This window comes from Enhydra lutris, unplaced genomic scaffold (assembly GCF_002288905.1).
Source record: "Enhydra lutris kenyoni isolate GAN:26980312 unplaced genomic scaffold, ASM228890v2 scaffoldscaffold26, whole genome shotgun sequence".
In the NCBI taxonomy this organism is placed as follows: Eukaryota; Metazoa; Chordata; class Mammalia; order Carnivora; family Mustelidae; genus Enhydra; species Enhydra lutris.
Genome location: NW_019154110.1, coordinates 27416867 through 27441904, shown reverse-complemented (window position 1 = coordinate 27441904; position 25038 = coordinate 27416867). Strand labels below are relative to the sequence as shown.

General features: G+C 51.1%; 3 protein-coding genes across 7 annotated transcripts; all 3 read right to left on the bottom strand.

Annotated features, from left to right (window-relative positions):
- Nucleotides 1–309: 309 nt before the first annotated feature.
- Nucleotides 310–5348, bottom strand: LOC111151363 (amine oxidase, copper containing 3). 2 transcript variants are annotated; one of them, XM_022509334.1, is made up of 4 exons: nt 3661–5348; nt 2047–2332; nt 1515–1644; nt 310–721 (listed from the first exon to the last, which is right to left on the bottom strand). In XM_022509334.1, exons 1-4 carry the CDS (start codon nt 5258–5260, stop codon nt 446–448), a joined length of 2292 nt encoding a protein of 763 aa, XP_022365042.1. In that variant the 5' UTR covers nt 5261–5348; the 3' UTR covers nt 310–445. The 2 variants fall into 2 exon arrangements, with proteins under 2 accessions (XP_022365042.1, XP_022365043.1); XM_022509335.1 differs by having other exon boundaries at nt 1515–1637; nt 2121–2332.
- A 609-nt stretch (nt 5349–5957) lies between these two features.
- LOC111151322 (amine oxidase, copper containing 2) lies at nt 5958–11869 on the bottom strand. Of its 2 annotated transcripts, none has more exons than XM_022509233.1 (4): nt 9427–11869; nt 7292–7577; nt 6924–7053; nt 5958–6593 (listed from the first exon to the last, which is right to left on the bottom strand). In XM_022509233.1, exons 1-4 carry the CDS (start codon nt 11012–11014, stop codon nt 6327–6329), a joined length of 2271 nt encoding a protein of 756 aa, XP_022364941.1. In that variant the 5' UTR covers nt 11015–11869; the 3' UTR covers nt 5958–6326. The 2 variants fall into 2 exon arrangements, with proteins under 2 accessions (XP_022364941.1, XP_022364942.1); XM_022509234.1 differs by having other exon boundaries at nt 7373–7577.
- A 546-nt stretch (nt 11870–12415) lies between these two features.
- On the bottom strand, nt 12416–19288 carry LOC111151323 (proteasome activator subunit 3). 3 transcript variants are annotated; one of them, XM_022509235.1, is made up of 11 exons: nt 19029–19288; nt 18298–18330; nt 18114–18176; nt 17803–17907; nt 16641–16689; nt 15983–16095; nt 15678–15788; nt 15456–15523; nt 15302–15356; nt 15091–15177; nt 12416–14180 (listed from the first exon to the last, which is right to left on the bottom strand). In XM_022509235.1, the coding sequence occupies exons 1-11, from the start codon at nt 19068–19070 to the stop codon at nt 14100–14102; spliced, it is 807 nt and encodes a 268-aa protein (XP_022364943.1). In that variant the 5' UTR covers nt 19071–19288; the 3' UTR covers nt 12416–14099. The 3 variants fall into 3 exon arrangements, with proteins under 3 accessions (XP_022364943.1, XP_022364945.1, XP_022364944.1); XM_022509237.1 differs by having other exon boundaries at nt 15678–15746; XM_022509236.1 differs by lacking the exon at nt 19029–19288 and adding an exon at nt 18433–18578 and having other exon boundaries at nt 15678–15746.
- Nucleotides 19289–25038: the final 5750 nt, after the last annotated feature.

Here is a 25038-nt window from a genome sequence, read left to right as displayed (position 1 = left end):
AGGGCACTATTCCCAGTGCAACAACACCATCCTCACCCCCCAAGGGAGGAAGCGAGGAGGCTCGGAGATGGGTTAAAAAGATTTGGGAAAACCAGAAAGCAAAAACACAGGAGTCTTCTGGGAAAAGCTTGGCCATCCGTCCAGGCATCAGCTGGCCATTCTTCTCTCTGGGACAGGAACCCAGCAGGTCTGGGGTCAACAAAGCCCAGTTGCATCTCTGCCCCCCCCCCCCCAGTGCCAGGCATCACAGGCTCAGGATGCTCCCAGCAGGGAGGGGGTGTCAGGGAGGGCCATAGGGAGGGGGCCTGGGGGGAAGGGGAGGCGGGGAGCTTCCAGGTGGAAGGAAGGAAAAGAGGGCATCAGGCCCCCTGGCCCAGCACCCACTGCTCCTCTCCCCACAGCCTGGCCCTGAGGCCCCTGGCACACTCCCCATCCCGGGGACCCCTTAGTTGTGAGAGAAGCCCCCGTGGGAGAAGGCGGGGAGGTCTGGGGCACAGGCAGCAGCCTGGGGAAGGCAAGCCAGGGGGTTGACCTCGCAGGCCCCAGCATCCTGGTCCTCCCGGAAATAGACAGAGTCTGCAGACTCGAAGGAGGGGTCCTGATCAAAGAAGTTGTAGGGTCGGAGGAAGAAGCCCACACCGTTCCCCACAGTCACCGTGTTGGGAACGTCTTCCGCGTGTGGGATGTGCAGGAAACCAGCTGTCACCCAGGCCACCAGGTCCTGGCAGAGGAGAAGAAAGAGGATCCTGAGGCCTGGCTTCGTGAGGGACAGGCCTGCCTCCTACAGCAGCCGTGGATGTGAGGATTTAGCTCACTAGCCCACTTTCCCTCAAAAGGATCTTAAGTCGTTTTTTTTTGTTTGTTTGTTTTTTTAAAGAAGGCGCCACACCCAGCGTGGAGCCCAATAGTGGAACCCAGCGTGGGCCTTGAACTCACAATGCTGAGATCAAGACCTGAGCTGAGAAAGGATCTTAAGTCTTTAAGCACTTTTTCCTACCTGCCTAGGAGTCAAAGCCTGGTCAATTTCATATTGGGAGAAACCCCTCCTCCCTGTCCCAACCCAGGCCCTCTACCTCTGACATCTCTCATCACAGTGCCGCTGGCTCACCCACCCCAGAGGGAGGACACCCACAGGCGATTTCAGCTCACCTGTCCCTCACTCTCCCCCATCCCATCTATGACTGAGATGAGGACGGAGTAGGGAGATCAGGGTTTAAGAGGCAGAAAAGGCTGACATTCATAAATGAATCCTTCAGAGGTCAAGCCAGAAAGGAGAGAAGGGTTAGACACAAGAGAGCTCGCCTTTCAGCCCTCCTCGAACCCTGGGGCCTCAGCCAGTGTCTCAGCAAATGAGCTCCCAGCTTGAGAAGTCTCCCTCAGGAGGTAAAGATGTGGGAAGGCAGGAGTCAGCTCTAGGCCTCGGGAGGCCAGACGGTTTCGGGGAACTACAGAGGAGGTGGGGTTCATCTCTGTGCCCTGGTCTCCCTCCCAGGACCCTCCTAGGGTGAGCTGACCTCTCCAGCAATTGTCTCATTGTTGATGAAGTCAGCGAACTCCATGGTGGGAGTCCAAGGGTCGTTCTGATTGTAGATGCTGGTGCTGCTGTGCTCCTCTTCCTTCCGCTGGGTCACGGCCAGCTGGTACCTAGGGAGGCACTGGTCAGGCCTCCACGGTCACTAACCCCGTCCTGCTGCCTGATTATGATGATGGAAGGGGGCTGAGTGCATGGACCCCGGGCTTCCCGTCTCATTCACACAATGACTCTGGTGCCCCCCCGGGATGGGTGGGCCAACCTCTTTCCACACCCTTCTGTTCGTCCCCTGGCCATCTCACAGGACAGCCTCTCCCCACACCCAGAATGGGGAAGGGTTCTCCCGCCCAGGCCTTCGCCCGGCACCGGGAACATATGCCCAGAGCTTGCGTTTCGATAACTGGGAAACCCCAACGCAGCTCTCACCTCTGCTCCAGTACAGTTTGAACCGAGCTCCCAACGCGCCCTTCCCTCTCATTCCTCCCCCAGCTTCTCTCTGACACCCCATCACTCACCTCCCCCAGCTGAAGGCTCTCTCCAAGGAGCTGTTCTGGGGCAGTGGCTCCCCTGCAAAGCTGAGCACCTGGACACGGTAGCCCCGTGGGTGACCCCACTTGTTGCTGTGGTTGCTGGCCAGGTACACGTAGCGGGGCAGGGCGCCTCCCAGGGGGAAGGAGGCCTGCTCCTCGGTCTCCAGCAGCTTCCGGGTCACCTGCAGCCTCTGCACCTGGTGCTTGGGGCTCCAGGGGACCGCCGTGGGGACATAGGTCATGTCCTCAGCCCAGACCCAGTTCTCCAGTCCTGCAGGGGAGGGATGGAGGTGGGGGGGAGGGAGGGCCAGTCATGCAGCTGCCCTGTTGCCTCTGGACTCTGTCCCCTCCCCGCCACTCACCACCTCAGAGTGGGGCCAAGGAGAAACCCAGGATGGAGTGTGACCCTGCTTCCCTCCTCCTCCCCAGGATACCTCCGGTCTTTCAGCCAAAGCTGTTGACCTGTAAAGTATTTCTTCAGGGACTAATTCACTAACCCTTCACACTGGAGAGGACCAGGCTCAGCCCTGGGAGGCACAGGGGAGTGAAATCCCATCCCCTTCCTCCGGCTCTCACGGAGGCTGTGGAAGGTAAAGGCCTGAAAGGCGGCCAGTGTGAGAGGAGCACATTCAAGGTCCAAGGTCACAGGAATACAGGTGCAGGCAGGAAAAGGGGGCCTTCCTGGGTGCCTTTCAGGCTTGAAAGATGACCCAGCTTGGCGTTCTAGGAGGGGGCGACACAGGAGCAAAAGCAGGAAGCCTGACTGACCTGTGGCGCTCTGGGGACGGGGAAGGGTGTGGGCCTGGCTAAGGCCACACTGGGGTGGGGGGGTGGGGGAGCTGAAGGGCAGGCTGGAGCTGCGCTTGGAGGGGAAGGGCCTTCTGGGAAAGATGGAGCCAGACGGGGCAGCAAGCTGGCAGGGGCGGGCAGGTGGGCCCTGGATCTGAGAGGGAGAAGAGTGGAAGGGGCAGAGAGAAGGCCGGCCCAGCAAGGCTTTGACTAATCTCAGACAGGCCAGAATAAAATGGGTGGTGGACTCAAAGCGAGGAGGCGGACTCCAAGACATCACGTGTCTCTCTGTGTGACCACCAACCCCGGGAGCTATCAGAACATTCCACAGCACCCACTCTACCACCTTGCGTTTAAGGGTATGGTACCCAGAAAGACGGGGGCTCACTCCCAGAGGAAACGTATAACCTGGGGCTATATGACCAGTGTGCGTGTGCCAGGGACTTGGCAAGAGGCAAACAGGTCCTCCAAAACCTCGGCGCCACAGGCCAGACACAGAGGAATGAACTACAAAACATGGCCACCTCCCTGAAGTGGGGCCTCTGTGAGAACAAGGGAGGGACGAGGGCAAAGGGGATCTTGTGAGCCCAGATCCTTCCTCCTCCCTGAGCTTTGCCATTTCTCAAGATTTTCTGATGAGGTCATGTTGGGGGAGGGTGGCAGCTCTGTACCCAGCCAGTGAGCTGGGAGCAAAAGAAAATGCAGCAGCCAACCTTCCCGCTCAACTCGTCCTTTCCTGGATAACGTCCACAAACCCCAAAGCAAAGAGATACTTTTTCAGGAATCCTTGCTTCCCCAGGGATGTCTTACCTCCTACATCCAGATCCACCTTGAAGTGGGCGCTGTGGGTGTGGACCGTGCCCAGCGTGTGCTCCCCAACCCGGTTCCCGTACCTTCGGGCAGCACCAAAGAGGAAGGTTGAGCTGATGTAGCCGGTGGTGTGGAGTCGGACTTCTATGGCCCCGTTGGGGTGGAAGACCATATCCCACACGTAGTCATAGTTGAGCATGGTCGACACAGATCTGACCACCAGCACTGTCTCTGCAAGGCCCCCAAAATAGTGGGAGTGGATATCTGAGTGATGTCGCCTCAGGGGGAGGCCCTGGTTCTGTTCAAATATGCAAATGGCATCGCGTATTGTCTTGGGGATGTGTGATTCCAGAAGGAGGTGCCAGTCCACGTAGGTGGCCCCATAGGGGCAATCTACCCCCTGGGTCAGGGGAGTGGAGTACTTGCCCATGCCAAAGCCGCCGTCCATATAGCGGGTCAGCATTGCTGCAGGGGAATTTCCACCATAGACAGTCAAGGCCTCCTGGAGGCTAATCTCATAAGCTAGTCGTTCTCCCCGGAAGCGAATGTCAAAGATCCTGGGGCCACTGAAAACTCCAAGGCCAAAGGAGAAAGTCCACAATGAGGAGGTCACTCGACTCCCCTGGACACCGAAGCGGGGGCCCTGGGGATAGAACTGCAGAGGAGGCGGTGGACCGGGGGGGCCCTGGGGCTTGAGGGACCAGGACCCACCTGTGCCATTGTCTGGGACCAGCACCACGTTCACCAGGCCAGCCTCAAACTGGTCCTCCAGCTGGGCCAAACTCTCATAGTAGCGGCCTTGAAAGAACACCTTCTGGATGGTCCAGCGGGCAGGGTCCAGAGCCTTGTGGTCTACCAGCAACTCCAACCCCACGGGGTGCAGGAAAAACCCGGCCCCCGAGATGTTGTAGTAGAGGCCAAACCAGGTGGCCCGGTCTCCTGACTGTAGACCTCGGGGAGCTGTGTTCATCGTCACCAGGTTCTGTCCTTGGCGTTGGTAGAAGCAGCAGTGGTGGAGGAGGCCAGCAGCCTGGGGCAGCTCTCTGTCGAAGATCAGCCGGTCTATGTCCAGGTACTCTCGGAACAACACGGGGCGGCGGTGGTAGGGGAGGGGGCCCCCGTAACGCTCCACCGTCACATCCCGCAGGTAGGAGGGCCGTGGCAGCGGCCCCACCACCAGCTCACTCACGTTGGGCTGAGGCTGTCCGCCGAAGAAGACGATGGCCAGTGCCTCCCGGGCAGGTGGGGGGCTCCCCCTGTCCAGGTGGGCCAGGGCAGCGGCCTTGGGGGGCAGGTGCAGCTCCACCGAGAAGATGCAGTTGTCCGAGGGGCGGGCCTGGGCTGCATCCACCAGGCCTGGCCCTAGCTGCTGGGTCAGGAAGCTCGTCACAGCTATCAGCTCGTCTCGGCTCAGGTCTGCAAACAGCTGGCTCTGGCTGGGGTGTGTCCAGGGCTGGGCACTGGGGGACATGGAGGTACAGTGAGGAGCTTGGCCGGGTTCACCCCCATCTCCTCCCCTGCCGGCTAGTAGGACACACACCAAGGCAAAAATGGTGATGACGGCTAAAGCGAGGAGCACCAGAGTGGTCTTCTGGTTCATTGTCCGTGAAACAGAGTAGAGACGTGTGTTCTCAGGTCAGCAGAGTGAGATCTCTCTTATCCTATATGGAGGGAAGGCGGGGGGTAGGGGGGCTCTTGGACTCTGGCTGAGGTTCCCAGTGTTCAGCTGCTCAGGATACTGAGGGTGGGGAGGGTGGGAAGGACACGGGAAGGCTGGGGAGGGGGTGGGGCAGGCCAGGCTTGTGGGGCGGGCCTGAAGCAGGACGGCAGTGATTTCCACAGACCTTACATGGCTTTGTCTTCCAGGCTGCAAATCAGACTCAGCTCTCTGGGTCAGGGTTGGAACTGCGGAGAGCTGGGGGAGGCAGCAGGAGAGCGGGGTTTAAAAATAATGCAACTGACCAGTTGAGCCTGGAAAAGCAGCACTGGTAAGGAGCTAGGTCTGCGCAGAGGAGCCCTTTGTCCCCCTCACCCCGGCTTCTTCCTCCAACCCCCACCTTCCAGGGCCAGATGTTCCCTTTCCTGTAACTTGGAACTATTGTTCTGCTTCCAAGGAAACCCCCACCCCCAGCCCCGAAGCTTCCCAAGCAGCATTCCTTGGCCTGGTCTGTCCCTCTTGCCCTCTCTTCTTCCCCTGCTAATTTCCTTGGCCAGAGTCCTTAATATTCTCCGGGGGATTCTAGATACTTCCAAAGTCAAATAGAAGAAACACAAGCAATAAAAAAAATCTTGTAGTACCTTTTATTATAAATCACACACACCATCTATTTTTACAAGATTCTACCTATTCTTCCATTCCAATGCGCATGCATAAAGAAATGTCTGGTATGATGTTCACCAGATGTGAACACTAGCTGTTTCTGAGTGGTAGAATTTGTGGTGTTTCACTTGAATTTTTTAATAATCATATCATTTGTATACATCCATCATTTAAACAAGAGGAACTGGAAATAAGAATTAACAGAAGGGATATATAGGGGTTCAGTGTGGGAGACTCTTTCCTAATGAATGTTAAGAGGGTAGGAGTCAAGGGAGCAGGAAGTGGGAACAGAGAAAGGTACAAATGTCTCAGCAACTCCCCTCCATGTCCCAGTACACCCTTGGGGCTACAAGTCCTGGTAAAAGAAAGGGGGCAGGCCCGGGACACAGGCCGCCAGGTTGGGGACACAGGCCACGGGGTTGACACTGCAGAGCCCAGCATCCTGGCCTTTCTCAAAGTAGACGCTGCCAGGGGAGAAGATGGAGGGATCTTCATCAAAGAAGTTATAGGGTCGGAGCAAGAAGCCAACTCTGTTTCCTAGAGTCACTGTATTGGGGACATCCTCAGCATGAGGGATATGCAGGAAGCTGGCTGTAACCCAAGCGACCAGGTCCTGCGGGAAGAGGGAGAGGCTGAAAGACTCTGGGGAGGCGAAACCCGGAGACCCACCCCTCCTCAGCCACAGTCCCCAACCTCTAGCCTCGGTCTCACTTCCACCTCCGCCCAGCCCCAGGTCCACATAGCAGGCGGGGTGACCTTGTGAGAGGCTCCGTAGGGTGTTCACTGTCCCCTGGACTAATCTCACCTCACGAGGGATGACCTGCATTGGCCCCTGGATCGGAGAACTGGAAACCTACCATTCCCTCCAACCTACGGTCAGGGGCTGGGCAGCCAAGATGTCGGGCTTTAGTTGCCCTTCTCCTCTGCCTTTAGGGCTACCAACCTCTCCTAAGAGGGTCTCATTGTTGATGAAGTCAGCAAAGGCCATAGTAGGGGTCCAGATGTCATTCTGGTAATAGATGCTGCTGCTCTGTGACTCCTCCTCCTTCCTCCGGGTCACCACGAGCTGGTATCTGACCAGGAATGTTGAAGGAAGGTGGTGTCAGGAAATGTCAGGGGCCATTCTCGGCCTCGAAGTCCTTTGGACCAGGTTCTGTGGGAGAGCATTTCCCATCCCATATCTACTTGGAGCTGAGGGGAGGCACAAGGGTGAATGGTAAACCAAGGGCAGTGAGTTGGGGTCTTCAAGAGCTGGGATCGGGGAAGAGGACCAGTCCTTCCCTACCACCCAGTGCCCGGAACCCTCCTCACCTCCCCCAGCTGAGGGCCCTCTCCATGTCGCTCTCCAGGGGCATGTGTAGGCCGAGGGGGCTGTGGATCTGGATCCGGTACCCGCGCTGGTGACCCCAGGCATTAGTCTGGTTGCCAGCCAGATAAAGGTAGCGGGGAAGGGGCTCTCCCAAGGAAAAAGCTGTGAGGTCCTCCCTTCCGAGGACCTGCCGGGTGAGCTGTGGCCGCTGCAGGTGGTGCTCTGGACTCCAAGGGGCTGCCACAGGTTTAAACACCACATCTTCAGCTACCACCCAGTTTTTCAGCCCTGCCGGGGGAGGGGGGAGAGGAGTTCCACACCAGGTGAGAGAGTCCCTTGTCCTCCCCCACGATGCCCACTGCGCTGGCCTGACAAAGGGCAGCAGAGCTCGTCAGAGAGCACCGTTCTGGGAGCCAGAAGGCTTGGATTCGAGCGCTAGCCCATCCTCTTTGAACCTCGCCCCGTTCAATATGGCTACGACCAGTCACAAGTAGCTAGTTCCATTTGAGAATTCAAGTTTCTCAGTCACACTGGCCACACGGGACTAGTGGCCAACACATCAGACAACGCAGATGGAAAATATCCATCACCGCAGAGCTCTGTTAGCACCGGTCTACCCGGTAGACATTGGGCTGATTCTTTACTTCTCTCTCTCGATCTCTACAGCGGACATAATAAAAGCTGTTCTGTGGCTGAGCTCTGCAAGTGGAAAAGCACACGCAGGTGGCTAGTTACATTCTTGGAACCATGAAAGAGAGATTTGTCTTGGGAGAGGCTGGCTGGAAAAACCCAGTCTCCCTCCAGAGTGCCCTGCATCTTCGTCCCAGCTCTGAAACTTTGCTTTCCATCTCCACAAGGTGGGGACCACTTCGATGTTTTGTTGTTTTGTTTTTTTCCGGGAGTAGATTTAGATCTTATATTGTCTGAAAATTCCCTAGAACTCGATTGCACTTGTAACGTACACCCATCTTCCCCACTTGGCACTTGGCGATGCTCTGCAGGTTTGGGGTGTCAGTGTCTTTAAACAGGACTGATGGTGAAGGCACCCAGCACCCTACGGAGCACGCCCTACTGAGGCCAGCACTTCTGCTGCCTGTCCCTCGAGCTCCACACTCCAGGGATCCAGGACCTGTGACTCAACTTCACTGCCTGAGACAAGGCTCTTTAATGCCAAAAGTGCTGAAGAGAAACTTCAAATCCAAGTCCTATTCCAAATATGTCAAAGAATAATCTAGGTAATAGGTTCATTCGGTCATTCTATTTTCTTAGTTCTCCTCCAACCCCAAACCGCATCTTTATGGTCTAGAGGGAAAGAAACCGTTTAACAAGAAAGATGCGCGGTTACAAAGCATTCTACCTGGGCAGCCACTTCTTGCCCCTTCTCCCCCCATCCTCCTCAGCTTGGCGAGGGTCTGGTAGATTTCTATTTTTCGTTCTGGGTCTAAGAGTCCGTGATTTGATTAAATTCATTATTTTGTTCTTGACGAAAATCCGCCAGGAGCAGGAAGTCCTCTCTCTGCTTTGAGCCCCGCTTGAGAAATCCCTTTCTACACTTGCAGCAAGCCTATTGCATGCCTGCTGTGTTCCCGGAGGTCCAGCGGTGAGGACATGTGCTGGCAGGGGTGGGATGACCCTCCCCAGGACGACGGTGGGGCCACCATCCTATGTCCTGTTTTACGAAATCCTGTGAAGCAACCCTCACTAGCACCCCCCACCCCCATGCCCCAGGACCACCTTTACGCTGAAAACCTCCTTAGGCTGCTTCCTACCTCTGCTCAGGCCCCTGCTTCCCCTCCTCCACTGTCACCCAGAATCAGGAAGAAAAGTCAAGAGCCCCAAATCCAGCCCCAATTGCCGGGGCAAATTCACTAGCCGCAGAGGCAATCAAGACGAAGGCCGCCAGGCCTGGCCATTGCATTTAAGCCAAGTTTCACAACCACCCCTGCAAGGCGGAGGGTAGATGCCCAGCACGCCCAGGATTTCAGGCCGACTGCAGCCGAATACGCTCCATCAGCCCCTGCTGTTACCACAGTATGTTGTCGTGCCGGCCTGTGCCCCTCTGCTGCTTCTGGCTCCATCTGGGGGTCTCCCTTCCCTCTGCTCCACCCCGAGTCTCAGTCCTCACCCGAGCACTCACCTGCCACATCCAGGTCCAGCTTGAAGTGGAAGGCATGCGTGTGCACTGCCCCCAGCACTCGATCCCCCACACGGTTTCCGAAGAGGAGGCTCTCCTCACCCCCACTCAGGAAAGCCGTGTTGATATAGCCTGTGGCATGAACCCGCCCTTCCAGCGCCCCATTTGGGTGCAGTACAAAGTCCCAAATGTAGTCATAGTTGCCTACAGATGACACAGACCTGACTACAAGGGCCGAGCCAGCCAAACCACCATAGAAATGACTCTCGAGGTGATTGTGGTGCCTCCGAAGGGGTAGTCCTTGCGCCTCCTCAAATACACACACAGCCCCTGGGAGCAGCTGGACTGTCCCTGTGCCCACTAATATGTGGATGTCCACCATCGTAGACTGATAGGGGCAGTCAACGCCCCGAACCAAGCCCCGGCTGTGACGGCCAAGTCCATAGCTGCTATCCAAGTATCTGGTCATCATTGTCTTGGGTGAATCGGCACCATAGACGGATACACACTCCTGGACACTGACTTCGTAGGCCACTCGCTCGCCCTTGAACCGAATATCAAAAATCCTCATGCCACTGAACACCCCATGACCAAAGGTAAATGTCCAGAGGGAGGATGCCACCAGGTTCCCCTGCACGCTGTATTGGGAGCCCTGGGGTGAGAACTGAAGAGGGGGGAGAGGACCTGGGGAGGTCCGGGACTTCAAGGATGAAGCCCCATTTGGCAAGGGGAGAGGAACCCTAACCACTTCCAGGCGGCCAGCCTTAAACTCCCATTCCAACTGTCCCAAGTCTGCATAGTAGCGCCCAAGGTAGAAGACCCGTTGGACAGCCCAGCGGGCAGGGTCCAGGGCCCTGTGGTCCAGCAGCAGCTCCAGCCCCACCGGGTGAAGGAAAATCCCAACACCTGAGATGTTATGGTAGAGGGCTATCCAGGTAGCACGATCCCCTGAGCGCAAGCCACTGGGGGTGGCATGTAGAGGTGCCAAAGTGGAGCCATTGTAGTTTAAGACAGAAGCCAGAAAGCCTGGGGCCTTGGGTAGCTCCACCTCCTTCAGATGCTTCCACATCTGGGCAAACTCAGCTCCCAACATGGGGCGGCGGTGGTAGGGGAGGGGGCCCCCGTAACGCTCCACCGTCACATCCCGCAGGTAGGAGGGCCGTGGCAGCGGCCCCACCACCAGCTCACTCACGTTGGGCTGGGGCTGTCCGCCAAAGAAGACGATGGCCAGTGCCTCCCGGGCAGGTGGGGGGCTCCCCCTGTCCAGGTGGGCCAGGGCGGCGGCCTTGGGGGGCAGATGCAGCTCCACCGAGAAGATGCAGTTGTCCGAGGGGCGGGCCTGGGCTGCATCCACCAGGCCTGGCCCTAGCTGCTGGGTCAGGAAGCTCGTCACAGCTGTCAGCTCGTCTCGGCTCAGGTCTGCAAACAGCTGGCTCTGGCTGGGGTGTGTCCAGGGCTGGGCACTGGGGGACACGGAGGGGCAGCGGGGAGGCTGGCTGGAGCCACCTTGGCTGGTCAGCAAGACATAGGCCAGGGCAAAGATGGTAATGAGGGACAGTGCCAGGAATACGAGGACTACCTTGAGATTCATGGTGAATGCGGAGAGCTAAGGAGAGTCCTACCAGCGGCTCCTTCCAGTTACTAACATCAAATCAGGGCTTATATTCAGTAGGATGGATAGGGATGGAGAAAACTCCACCCTGTGGGCTGGACAGGAAATTTCTGACCTTAATTTATATAATTCTGTTCCAATTTTCTGTTCCGTGGTTTGGCTCCAGGCACTCCTTCCACGTGCATAGGCGCTCCCCTGCCCCTGGGCTCCTGGCGGCCGCCCGACAGGAGTCCTGACTGCTGTCACTCAGACCAGACTAGAGGGCCATGTGGATTAACTCGAAACTCCACCTTGCACTCAGAACAGGTCTGAGGGAGAATGCAAACCTCAGACGCCCAGTTAAGTGCGTGTGCTGCAGGCAGGCGCCAAAACTATCCATTTCCCTGCCTCCTCGCAGGCACCACCTGCCAATATTCCCACAACCCACGGCCCAGTTCAGCAGTAAGTGCTTGGCCAGCTGCCAGAGTCCAAGCCCTTGCTTGGTAAAAGTATCAGGTCTCTTCTAGCTAGTCAGAGGGAAAGGAAAGGTGAGCACCTGGGCTCAGCGGTCAGATCACTACGCTGTGGGACCTAGAGGAGTTACTTCTCATGAATTTCACTGTCCTCACCCATAAGGGAGGAGTCACCTACCCCAGAGTCATGAAAATTAAATATGGTCATTCACATAAAGCACTTAACAGAGCCCAACACAGGGGAGGCATTCAAAAATTGTTAACTACTGCTACCGAGCTCTGAAACAGAATACAGCAGACGTTCCTCCACTGTTTCAGACCTTAAATCTCTTTTTGCAGAGAATCAGTGAGGGGATCACTGGGTATCAAAAGGCTACTCTGCAAGGTTGAAGTTGAGGAAGCTTTATTTCAGAGAGAGCTAGAATCCTAGACAGCCCTCCCAAGTCATTGGAAAACCCAAAGCAGGAATCCCTGGCATCTCCTCAAGAAATTTAAGACACTATTCAGTGGGGAGAATTCGTCGAAGGTCAAGAAAGTGAGCTGGTAGGCTGTGCCTCAAACCAGGTGATCCCCCAGCCACGGAACTAGAGCAGCCTCTACTGGCAGTTCCTGGGTATCAATGGGCAGAGGGAGAAAGGCACTGCCATCTGGGCAGGTTAGACAGAAGCAGCTTAGGTTTGGGAAGAGCTAACTTTCACATAATTCAGACTGACCACAAATGAAGGACCCACCCCTGCCTCTTGGTAGGCAGAAGCCTCAGCCTTTCCATTATTTGAGAGAAAAGAGGCAGCTCAACTGGTATAAAAACACCCAATAGGGTGGCTGGAGGTGTACGTGGAGGTGGGGGGTTCCACAGGCACGCACCTGAGTGTGGGCATGTCCCTAGCCACCAGAGCATCGCACCAGGGTCTGCAGCTTTAGAAAGAGGTCAAAGTACCTGCATTTTTAATAATTTCTTGACATGGTAAAAGAATTTTACATTACGATCCAAGGGTGATAGAGTGAGAAGGGGCAGCAGAATAATCCAACAAACAAAAAGGGAAACTGAGAAACACATGGTGGGGAGGGGGGGAGGGTTTTAGCTGGAAGGGATCTGGAGGGTAGGTAGGGGCACTGCCCAACTAAAATGCAATTGGTTTGTTACTGAGTACTATTCATGGGAAGACAGCATCCTGACTCCTTCTCTATAGCATACCGGGAGTAAAAATGATGCAGCTGGGTGGAAATGTGATTGGGGTTAAAGGCAAGAGGAAGACAGGGGAAGAATTAAAGTCAGAAACAGACACAGAGAGAGTCACTGGCAGGCTGACCGCAGATACGGATCCTCCAGTAGCGGCAGAATGAAAGTGGGGCTTTGATGAGGGTTAGGAGAAAAGCTGTAACAAGTGAGAGCTCGGGAAGATTTGAGGAACAGGAGGCAACTCTTCCGTGGTTTTGACTTGCCCAGCAGATTTTCACATACACACAATGCATACACGCAGGTGTGCGCACACACACACACACATATACGCAGGTGCTGCTTTCCTTGGAAGCACAACACTATAAATAAGAGAACTATTTGTCCCACAGGAAAGCCCGGCAGAAGCAGCAGTATCTGGCCTTCACAGCGGCAGACATCCCACCCCGATTTACAACTGGCCTAGAAGAGGCACCCAGGAGTCAGAGGACCAGCCTTTGCAATGACGCCCCAAAAGACCCGAGTCACAGAGGGAGAGGCCATCCCCCAAATCCTCTGCTTCTCATCTCTCCTCCAATTCATCAGCCTCTGGGCACCGAGAGGCTATATATGTAATAGCAGAACGATGGGCCCCGGTAGGTGAGGACTGACTACTATCAGCTTCTGAATGATGTGTGTGTGACAGAATTCATGGGATGGGGGTGACGGGACACAGGAAAACAACAGATGATGGGATGGGGAAATCAGATGATGGAGTAGGAAGGCATGTGCGTGCATGTCTGTATGTATGTGTCTATCACACACGTATATGTATGTGAAAATCCTAGTTTTAAAAACATCTCAAGGAGCTAGGGACTTGGCAGAAGGCCTAAGGTGTTTCTTGTCATGATCAGGTTCAAGGTGGGATGTATGCAGATGGGAGACCCTAAGTTATCATCAGGGAAACTGGGGGGAGAATCCAATGTCCCACACAGTGGCAAGAGACACCAACCTTACATCAGAGAGGAGCTGGACAACATCCCCCAACACCTAGCACTTTCCTTCCAGTTCCCTCAGCTTCTAATCAACTAGTCAACAAAAGGGGAAAAAAAAAAAAACGACACAAAGCTCAAGACACAGGAGGGCGAGGGCAGGGAGAGAAAACACAAGTATTCTTGTGCCAACGTCCTGCACACACAAAGCTGGACTTCTCCAGAAATTAGGACATGTCGGGTGTGGGGCATTAGGGAAGGAAATAGAAGAGTTCCTGAGGCCTGAAAAAAGAGGTAAACACGTCACAGAACTACATGAGAGTTTCATTAGACTCTAACTAAAAACAGAGAGAGGTGTGATTACTATTTCCAGCCAGTTTCCCCATCACGATAGTCATGTAACAAACCAAGGCAATGTCGGTCTTGAGCCAGACTCACAGAGTCCCCTGGCCCTGGCCCTGGCCTCAGTACAGTGTCTCTGCATTGCTGCTCCGGGGCCGTTTGATCTTCTCGATATTTTTCAGGATCATGTCATGTAGAGTGACCTGGGAGAAGAGGCCAGGGAATCAAATTTGTTCCACCCCAACCTCCCAAAGAAACCAGATACCCCCACAAAGCCCCAAGCAATCATATGCAGAATCCCAATCTCACTCACTGGAACCCCAGCCCAGGGTGGCTGCCTCTGCTCTCTATCCCCCGCACACCAGGGATCCCTGGGAGCTTCCCAGGCCCCAGGTGTCTAATAACAACTAACATTTGCTGAGCTCCTATCATAACCAACAATTGGTACTGGGTCTTTCAACGTGCTATTTTACTTTTTTTTTTTTTTAAAGATTTATTTATTTAAGAGAGTGCACACATGCACATGAGTGAGGGGAGGGGCAGAGGGAGAGAACCTCAAGCAGACTCCAGGCTGACTGTGGAGCCCGATGCAGGGCTCAGTCCCACTACACATTATCATGCCTTGATCTGAAATCACGAATTGGATGCTTAATGAACTGCACTACCCAAGCACCCCTATTTCACTCGTTTTTAAAAAACATCTCTGTAAAAAACAAAACAAAACAAAAAACCCATCTTCATGCCATAGATACGATGTTCCATCTTACAGATGAAAAACCTGAGGTTTAAGGTTCAACAACTTGCTCAAGGCCAGATTATAGGAAGAACTGGCTCTGAACCCAAGCCTGTCTGACTCCACTGCCCACACCTTCATAACTACACTGCACAGCACTCCCTGCCATCCAGACAGAAAGCCACACACTCTCAATGAGCCACACACTCTCAGCCACACACTCTCAATGAGCTCCTAATTCTCAACGCTCAGCTGATGAGAATTTACCCTCTTCATTTTATCCCACTCCATCCTCCATCTCAAACCCTAGGGAGCGGCAAGAGAATGAGAGGCAGGACAAACAGCCAGGGTGACTGTGGGCAGGGGTCAAGGCTACTTACATACTGATTCCTTAGCTCTGATATGATGAGCCGAAGGCTGATATATTCTTTCTCATCAATCTCTGTCACGGTGCGACGATAGTCCTCCTGAAAGGAGGGAGGACAAGGCTAGTTCTCGAGGCCAGCCTGTCCATAGGCAGCTCTTGCTGGGAAATGGCCACTCCTCCCTTTCCCTTCCACATCCACCCTCAGACCCCAAACCCTTACTTACCACATGGGGATATTTAGCTATTTTAGAAACCAATTTGGCTCTTGTAATATAATATCTAAAAGGAGAGAGAAGAGGAGGAAGCTGCAGGAGACCCTGGACGGTGCTTGCCACGTCACCAGCCCCCAATTCCTGGGCTAAGCCCAAGAAGCCCTACCTAGATATCTGGTCCAGATAAGATGCAGCTTCACTCTCAACAGTTCTTAGTTCTGCAACTGTCTCCTCCTAAAAAAAAAAAACAAAAAACAAACCCAGGTGTTGAGGTCAAGTCATTTCCATGTCATCCAAAGAGCAGACCAGGGGAAAACAAACAAAGCAGGTTGAAAAGGAGAGTAAGCCTTCTGAACCTTCCTCTCCAGTTTGTATGCAAGCACGTTACCTGAATGGATACCCCGAAGTTGTTCCCATCTTCTATCCTGGGAATCAAGAGCTGTACCCACATTTTGACCTGAAGGGTGAGAGGACCAATATGTACATATGAGGACCTTTGCTTTTTCTGCCAAAGCCATGAAGTATACAGCCCATGCTGCTAGCTAGGACCAGATGCCGGGAGCAAGGGAGCCAAGATACTTCATGTGCTAAATCCTCTATCATCTCCACGCTTCCTGCCCCACATCCAACATTTTTCATAGTTCAAACCAGGCTTTTGGGGGTCAGCCCATAGGTCACTAGCCCCTGCCTCACCGTGTTGCATTTCTCAATCAGCAGCCGGATCTCAGGTTTCACTTTCTCAATAATGTCCACTAGCTGCTGGTTGCTTTTTAGCATCCCATTGGGCATCACGAACACCTTGGTTCCTGGCAGGGACATGAAGAAGGTCAAACGACTGGGGTGGAGGGCAGGACATTAACACCCCCACCCCCCACATTTCTCTCTCCTTCCCCAGAGCCATGAGATGCTAGGAACTCTGCCTTTTATCTGCCACAATCCTGCCTACAAACCATGACCCCACCAACAGAATCAAAAAAAGAAAATGTATGGATTAACAAATGAGTGTCTGAAGTATGCCAAAAGTCTGAAGAACAAGGAAATGAAAATACGCTCTAAAGATTTAATGTACCAACGATTACTGAAGAGAAAATAATGTGGAACTTCTGTGAAAAACCTGAAATGTGCAGCCACCTCCAACCTCTCTCCCTTGGCAGTCTGCACTAAGCAAAGCCCTCCCTGTTTACTGGGACATTAGGTTTTGGGTGCTAAATAATGACCATATTTGGAGAACGCGGGAATGCGAACTCTGGAAAATCAAGTCTGATCTTATTTCCTGATCAGAGACTGCCAGATCAATCCCCCTGCTCAGGGCTGCAAACCAGGGAGTAGGTGGGGTAGGGCTGGCTCTTACCTTGGAAGGCCTCTTCACACTCATCCAACCTTCGCTTCTTGTAAGTGGGCTACGGATAGAGACAGGAATTAGCCTGCTCTTGACACCCATATCCCCATCACAAGTTCCCCTTCGGGTAACTTTGCCCCATAGGTTGTTTTAATTTATACACAATTTTCTAAGCACATACAGGGCTTTAAGGAAAGATTCTTGCCACAAAGCAACTTATACTCTAGCTGGGAAGATCAACCTTTCAACTGACATATTAAGCACTTGGGGGGAGGGGTGGATACTATAAACAACAGGAAAAATGAACCAGTCAATGCAGGGTGAGGATCATTAAGGGAATAGATACACATCTTCTGGTTTCACAAAGAAGCACAATATTCAATCAACAAACATGTGCTTAGCACCTGTTATGTACCAGATATAGAACTAGGTGCTGGGGATACAAAGTTGATTATGACAGCTTCTGCTTTCCAGAATTGCAAGCTCTATCAATGAGACAGTAACTCAAACAACAATCCAGTGTTATCACCGTTATTATAAAATGTGGTCATGTAACTGACAAGCACTAGGTGCTAAAGATATGTAACAAAGACTGGGACTACAGTCCAATACACAACAAAAACTGCTCATCCTGTAACAATACTCAAGACACTGACACAGGGGTGCATGGGGGGCTCAGTCGTTAAGCGTCTGCCTTCGGCTCAGGTCATGATCCTAGGGTCCTGGGATCGAGCCCCGCATCGGGCTCTCTGCTGGGCAGGAAGCCTGCTTTTCCCTCTCCCACTCCCCCAGCTTGCACTCCTTCTCTCACTGTATCTCTCTCTGTCAAATAAATAAATAAAATCTTTAAAAGAAAAATAAGACACTGACATAGGTGAGAAAACTCTTGCTTAGAGCCACAGGGACAGAGCAGACAACCTGAGGGAACCTGCAGCTATCAGTCCTATGTGGCACTCACTCTAGGACAGAGTAGCATCAGGCTATACACTTCATGCTATAAATGAAAATCAGGGTCTAAAAGTGGTATACTGGAATCAGCATGTCTGTAAAAGCCCTCATTCCTAGAGCCTAATCCCACTGTTTCCTCTGTACATGTTCAAATTGACTAGGAAGTAGAGAACAGAGAATAGAGAACTACTGCTTCAGAATACAAAGAAAAATGCAGGACACTCACACCGTCCAGTCCATCGTGGCTATTGGTGAGAAGAATGGGGTCAGGGACTGGGAGATTCATGTCTGAGTGGATCTGAGTTAGGTCATGGATGTTTAGGATTGGTTCCTGAAAGACAGACACCCACCCCCAAAACAACATTAGTCTTTTCAAAATGAACAAAGAAGTATTTCATTTGAAGGGCAAGAAATAGAGTGTTTTACTGTACAAAACAAAGTAGAATCAACACATGATTTCTCCCATTTGACAGAAAGACCAGAGCCAAAAAAAAAGGGGGGGGTGGAATTTGAAAAAAAGAAAAGGGTCTCTCTCACCTTCAAAAAACTATCAAGTTCTAACAACTTCTTTGGGAAAAAATTTGCCACCAAGTCTTCTGCCTAAAGATCAAGGAAAATACACTTCAATTAATAACTGCGGGAAAGTCTCTCTCTATAGATCTCTTCTCTGGGAAATTCCGAACTATCAACCAACGCTTATTTTTCTATTTATTGCACTCACCTCACTTGTGATCCGCTCCCTGAAAGAATCAACCTAAAATTAACAAAGAGAGCAATTCAGTAACAGCAAGTCAGTACCTGGCAACAGGGGTACCGGCAGGATGGGAAAACCCAAATCCAGCTGTCTTCCCCTCACCTTATAATTGTAATGAGAAGCTGAGAGGCCCCCAGACTGTAAATACTTTATCTTTTTGAGGATCCATTTCTCCATCTCAGGAGAGGGAAGCGGGGCTTGAGAGTAGCACCCACCTGTCTTCCCTCTCACCCTCCCTCCCTGAGTCTGAAGCTGTCTGAATTTGAAAGCAAACAAAAGGCAGGTAGACAGGGGAGATATGAGCTCACAAACGTGCCAAGCCCCCATCCAGACCTAGCCTTTGATACCAAGCAGGTCTGACACCAAGGGTAGGGGCAGAGAGAGTAGCAGTAGCATCCGGAGGCGGGGACGTTGCTGAGCTGGGGGACTTCCAGCTGTCACTGGCCTAAAGTGCTGAGTCCACCACGTGTCTGCGGAGGTCTCACCAGGGCTCTCCACCACCAGACGCGGTTCAGAAGGCCACCCTATATTATCCTCTCCCCCGATGCCATCTCCGGGAGTGGGGGGCTGGGCTGAGCTGAGCGGAAGCTCAGAGCTGGTGTCCCCAGGGAGACAAAGACGCCATGGGGAGTGGGAAGCCGGTCGGACTGCTTGGGGATCGAAGCGAGGGGTTAGGAGGCCCGGACCGGTGCCGCTACCTTGAGCTTCACTTCCTGATCCACCTTCAGCAACGAGGCCATGGCCGGGCCGGGCCGTGTCCGCTCCACAGGAGACCGGAGGCGCTGTGGGCTCCGGGGAGGGGATCAGAGGGACGGGTAGAATCTCGGCTGTTCTAGGGACGCGGCCGCCCTCGCTGGCTCACTCACTGCTCGCTCGCTCGCTCCCTCCCTCCGTGCCGTCCGCCCGCCCGCCTGCTGCCTGCTGCCTGCTCGCTCTCTCGCTCGCCCTCCCGGCTTTCGCCGCTCACGCCGGAAGTTACGTCACAGCCAATCGCCGGGACCCCGGAGAAGCGCACGTGCCCTGCGCAGCCGCGCTAGGGTCCAGCACTGGACGCTTGGGGCTGGACTCGGATCCCCTGGCTTCCTGTGCCGGGTAAGGGTGAAGTGGGAGGAGGGTGGCAGAAGGTGGTTTGCTGAAAACTGAGCATTAGAGAGACTCGAGTATTGTTTGACCTTCTATTAGCTCGGCGCTCGCCCTCGCCGGGGGGAACCTTCTGAACCGCTGCCGCCTCGGGGACGGGAGGACCACGCCGTCGCGCCCCAGTGACGTCGGCCCGAGGAAGCCGGCGGTCCCGGCGCGGGACTCGGGGCTTCTAGTCTGTGATTTTTGCTGCCTCCTCCCGTCGACCGAAGCCCTAGTGTTAGGCTGGAGCCAAACAGAAGTCTAGTCCTGTTGTACCAGGCTTCCCCACCTTTCTCCGCCACTTACTCTCATAGACTTCGAGACCTCAGAGATTAGCTGCCGGATGGGCAAATTGACACCCAGAGTGGGGCACTGCTTGTCCAAGGCTGCATAATATTTCCAGTAAACCTGGACCAGAACCCAGATCTCCTGACTTACAGGATAATGCCATATTCTATTTTCCTAATAAGAGGCAGAGACCAGGGACGCCTGGGTGGCTCAGTTGGTTAAGCAGCTGCCTTCGGCTCAGGTCACGATCCCAGCGTCCTGGGATCGAGTCCCACGTCGGGCTCCTTGCTTGGCGGGGAGCCTGCTTCTCCCTCTGTCTCTGCCTGCCATTCTGTCTGCCTGTGCTCGCTCTCTCTCCCTCTCTCTCTGACAAAAAAAAAAAAAGAGGCAGAGACCATAGCTCTTCATTCATCCATTCATTCGGTCTCTTAACATTGGTTATTTCGCGCAATAAAATAGGGGCAGGACCCTGTACTAGGCCCTGGAACAGCATTGTCCCAGAGACTAGAAATACGCGAGGCACTTATGTGAGTAAAAATTATCTAGTAGTCACGTTAAAAGGCAAAACAGAAAATAATTTTAATCATAAATTTAACCCGGTTTATCCAAAGATTATCTTTTCGATATGTAATCAATATAAAAATATGGATGAGATCTTACACATTCTTTTCTCAAGCCAAGTCTTTGAAATCGAGTATGGATTTTACACTTATTGTAGATCTCAATTCAGAGGTTCCTCATGTGGTCAGTGACTCCTGTATTGAAAAGCACATCCAGGCACATGGGTAGCTCAGCCGGTTAAGCCTCTGGGGTCATGATCCCAGGGTGCTGGGGTTGAGTCCTGCATCAGGCTCCTTGCTTAGCAGGGAGTCTGCTTCTCTCTCTGCCTCTGCCTCTTCCCCCTGCTTGTGCTCGCTCTCTCAAAATAAACAAATAAAATCTTAAAAAAAAAAATAGAAAAGCACATCTCAGGAAAGTCAAAAGTTAAACAGGACTCAAGTTCTCTGGCCTCCTGGGTCTTAATACTGGCGAAAGACACCAGAAAATAACCTGACAACATAACTGCAAAATTTGATGGATGTTAGGAAATGACTGAGGTAGAGAACACCAGGGGCCGATTTTATTTTTTTTTTTAAGATTTTATTTATTTGACAGAGAGAGATCACAAGTAGGCAGAGAGGCAGGCAGGGGCTGAGGGGAAGCAGGCTTCCCACTGAGCAGAGAGCCCAGTGCAGGGCTGGATCCCAGGACCCTGAGACCATGACCTAGCCGAAGGCAGAGGCTCAACCCACTGAGCCACCCAGGCGCCCCTTTGAATTAAGTAGGAAGGCAGGTTGTCTAATTTACATTTTGGAGTCATTCTTGCTGCTCAGCATTTATCCTGGGAAGGCCTCTGTGCTAAGCACAAGGGAAATGGCAGGAATACACAATTAAATAAAGTGCCATTGGGGCGCCTGTGTGGCTCAGTGGGTTAAGGCCTCTGCCTTCAGCTCATATCATGATCCCAGTGTCCTGGGATCGAGCCCCGAATTGGTCTCTCTGCTCAGCAGGGAGCCTGCTTCCCTTCCTCTCTCTCTCTCTGCCTACTTGTGCTCTCTGCCTGTCATATAAATAAAATCTTTAAAATAAATAAATTAAGTGCCATTGACTATGGCCTTTGGAATCAGAGACCTGGGTTAATCCTACCTCAGTTCCTTTCTGTGATATTTTTGGGAAATGACTGAAATGCTGGGTCTCAATTCCCTCATCTGTGAAAAGGAATTTTGATTATAAATAAATAATGTGCAATTCTGTGGACTGTTTGTGAATATTAGAAATCATAAATATGTAAAAAAAAAAAAACTAACACTGTGTGTGGACACAAGGCAGGGACCAGATAAATAGCAGCTATTGTCAACTAAGTTACCTGTTGGTGCTTAGCATGAAGAGGTTACTCCTTACACTATATAATTATTATCATCGCTGCTTCCAAACTCCAGGTCTGTTTCCATTTCTTCAAGACTATATGCAACATAGTCCATATTACCCGTCTTCCTTATTAATGTCTATTAGTTTTCTCTATTTTACCTCTGCTTTCTGTTAACACTTGTACCTAGTGTACAGATCAGTGTAAACTCTGATCTGGAAGTTAACTTCAGGAATGCTTTCCCAAATTAACTTCATCCTATCTTAAGTGTGTGATTACCCTGCATTTCTTTCAGAATTAATAACTTTAAGTTGAAAACTTCGTATGTTTGTGTTTGTTGAAATATGGCTTTGTTTTCAAATAATTGTGTTTTATCTTTAGGTAGGTTGTAAGACGACAGATACACATTCGTTCTTTATTTTCCTTCCTCCTTCCCTGTCCAAACGTTTTATATAACACTCCACTCATTTATTTATTTATTCAGTGAACAATTGTTGAGGGCCACTACATTTACCAAACTCTATTCATTTCTGGTGCTTGTGAATCAAACGTGATTACTGATGACTGGTACCGCTTTAAATTCATGTCCACATGGGTGCACAACACTGCAGAGAACCTATTACTTGTCCCTGACAAGTGTACTCTCACACACTCCAAATGACTGTGGTGCTTTCTCATTTCCTTAATCCTCGACAATTCCTCCACCACCACATCCAATTTATGATTTTGGCTGATTCTTCATTGAGAAGACAGAAGCAAATGAGAACTTCCTCTCCCCACTAAGTTTGCCAGCCCATAAGTACTTTCTGCCTTTCCTCCTCTTTCATTAAAGGAAAGACCCTGTTCCCATCAAAAACCAACTCTTCGTGCATTGGATCCCATATACTTCACTTTCTCTAGGTCTCTGCTCCTGTGATTATCCATTTTTTCCCCCATGTTAGATTTATCTCTTTCTGTTGGATCATTTCCAAACATGATAGATTTCTCCCATCTTGAGAAAAATGGACCCAGATTCCTCTGTAGCTATCACTCCATTTCTCTGCTCTTCTCCATGCCAAGATTTCTTGAATGATATTATTGTCTCTTACTTTACTTCATCTCCCATTCATTCCAGTCCACTCCAATCAGGCTCTCCCACCCCATGTTCTCACTGAGATAGTTCTTGTTAGGTTACCAGTTGCCATACTGATAGCACCAGGGGTTACCTCTCTTCATCTTGCATTTCTGGGTGGTACACATTAACCACTCCACTTTAAAAAAATTTTTTTTAAAGATTGTATTTATTTATTTAGAGAGTGTGTGAGCAGGGGAAGGGCCAGAGGGAGAGGGAGAGATACAATCTCAAGCAGACTCGCCACTGAACTTGGAACCCAATATGGGGCTCAATCTCAGAACCCTACCATTATGACCAAAAATCATAGGCCAAAATCAAGGGTTGGACACTTAACTGACTTAGCCACCCAGGCACCCCTAACCACTTATATGGCAAGCTGTTCTTCCAACATTCCTCCAACCTCACTGATGACCTATTCCCTTTGCTGGGTCTTTCTCCACTGCTTACTTCCTAATGGTGGCATGCTCCAGGGCTTAGTCCTACATCCTTTATTATTCTCCTCTTACACTTTCTCCCTAAGAGGTATCACCCATGTTCATAGCTATAAATACCATCTGTATGCAGATGATTCTAAATTTGTATCTCCAGTCCTGACATCTTCACTGAGCTCCAATTGTCTATTTGACATTCCTATTTGGGTAACGAATAGACATCTGAAGCATGATGTGGCCAAACCAGGATTATGGATTCTTCCATACACCTGTTATTTTCCTGCCCTTTCTCATATCAGTAAAAGACAACTACCCACTTAGTTGTTCAAACCAACATTGAACTGTCAACCTTGATTCCTCTCTTTCCTTCCTCTTGCCACATCTGATTCATCAGCAGGTCCTGTTAGCTTTACCTGTATAATGCATCCTATATGAGTATGCTTTTCTCCATCTCCTCACTTGTTGTGGCTGTTGTTTGAAGATTTTATTTATTTTATCTTTTTGAGAGAGAGAGAGAGAAAGAGAGAGAACACGAGCAGGGAGGAGGGGGTGAGGGAAGAGTGGGAGCAGGGAGCCCGATGAGCAGGGAGCCCAATGTGGAGGTTGATCTGGGATCATGACCTGAACAGAAGACAGATGCTTAACCAACTGAGCTACCCAGGTGCCCCTCCACTTCCTCACTTCTTGTCCTAGTGTCCAACTCTTGATTTCAGCTCTGGTCACGATCTCAGGCTCCATGATCAGTGGGGAATCTGCTTGTCCCTCTCCCTCTGCTCTCCCGCGCTCGTGCTCTCTCTCCCACTCTCTCTCAAATAAATAAATAAAATCTTCAAACATCTTAAATTTCATTTTAATATTTATTTATCCCATGGAAACAACTTTCTAAACAATATAAGTCACCAAGAAAAAAAGCAGATTTGGGGCGCCTGGGTGGCTCAGTTGGTTAAGCAGCTGCCTTCGGCACAGGTCATGATCCTGGAGTCCTGGGATTGAGTCCCGCATCAGGCTCCCTGCTCGGCAGGGAGTCTGCTTCTCCCACTGACCTCTCTCCTTTCATGTTCTCTCTCTCAAATAAATAAATAAAATCTTAAGGAAAAAAAAGCAGATTTGACTTTATAAAAATGTAAAACTTTCGCACATCTGGAAAACATCTTAATTAAATAGAAGTTGCATAAATTGATGGAAAATATTAAGAAAAATGTTAAGAACCTAGCAGATAAATGAGCAAAAGATGCAAACAAAATTCACAAAAGAGAAACTACAGCAAGCCAATATATACAAGTAACCAATAATGCCAGTGAAAATAACAGGGAAGTGCCATTTTTTTTTTTTTTGGCCCTTATTCATCAGATATATGATATCTAATATCTGGCCAGGGTATTGTGAAACAGACTCTCTCATATGCTACTGGGGGGAGAATATAATTATGTGCAACCACTTTCTAATGCAATTGCTAATGTTAGTCAATAGACATGAAATACCCATGCTCTTTTAATTCAATAATCCCAATTGTGAGACTCTAACACAAGGAAGCAGTCAGCTTTTCATTGCAGCATTATTGTAATCACCCAAACTGGAAACAATGGAAATTTCCAGCAAAGAAGAAATACATTAAAGCCACTCATTTGATGTAACATAATGCAGCATATGAGAATGGCAATTACAAAAATTGTGTAGCAAAATGAAAAATATAATATGTAACATTAAATTTTAAAAACAGGATACAAAAATTACATACAGATTATAAATACAAATACAACTGTTAAAGTACACAGGAAAAATACATCTGAATGGAAACCATAAAAGTTACAGTGTGGTGAGATTAAGGGTAACATTATGACACTATT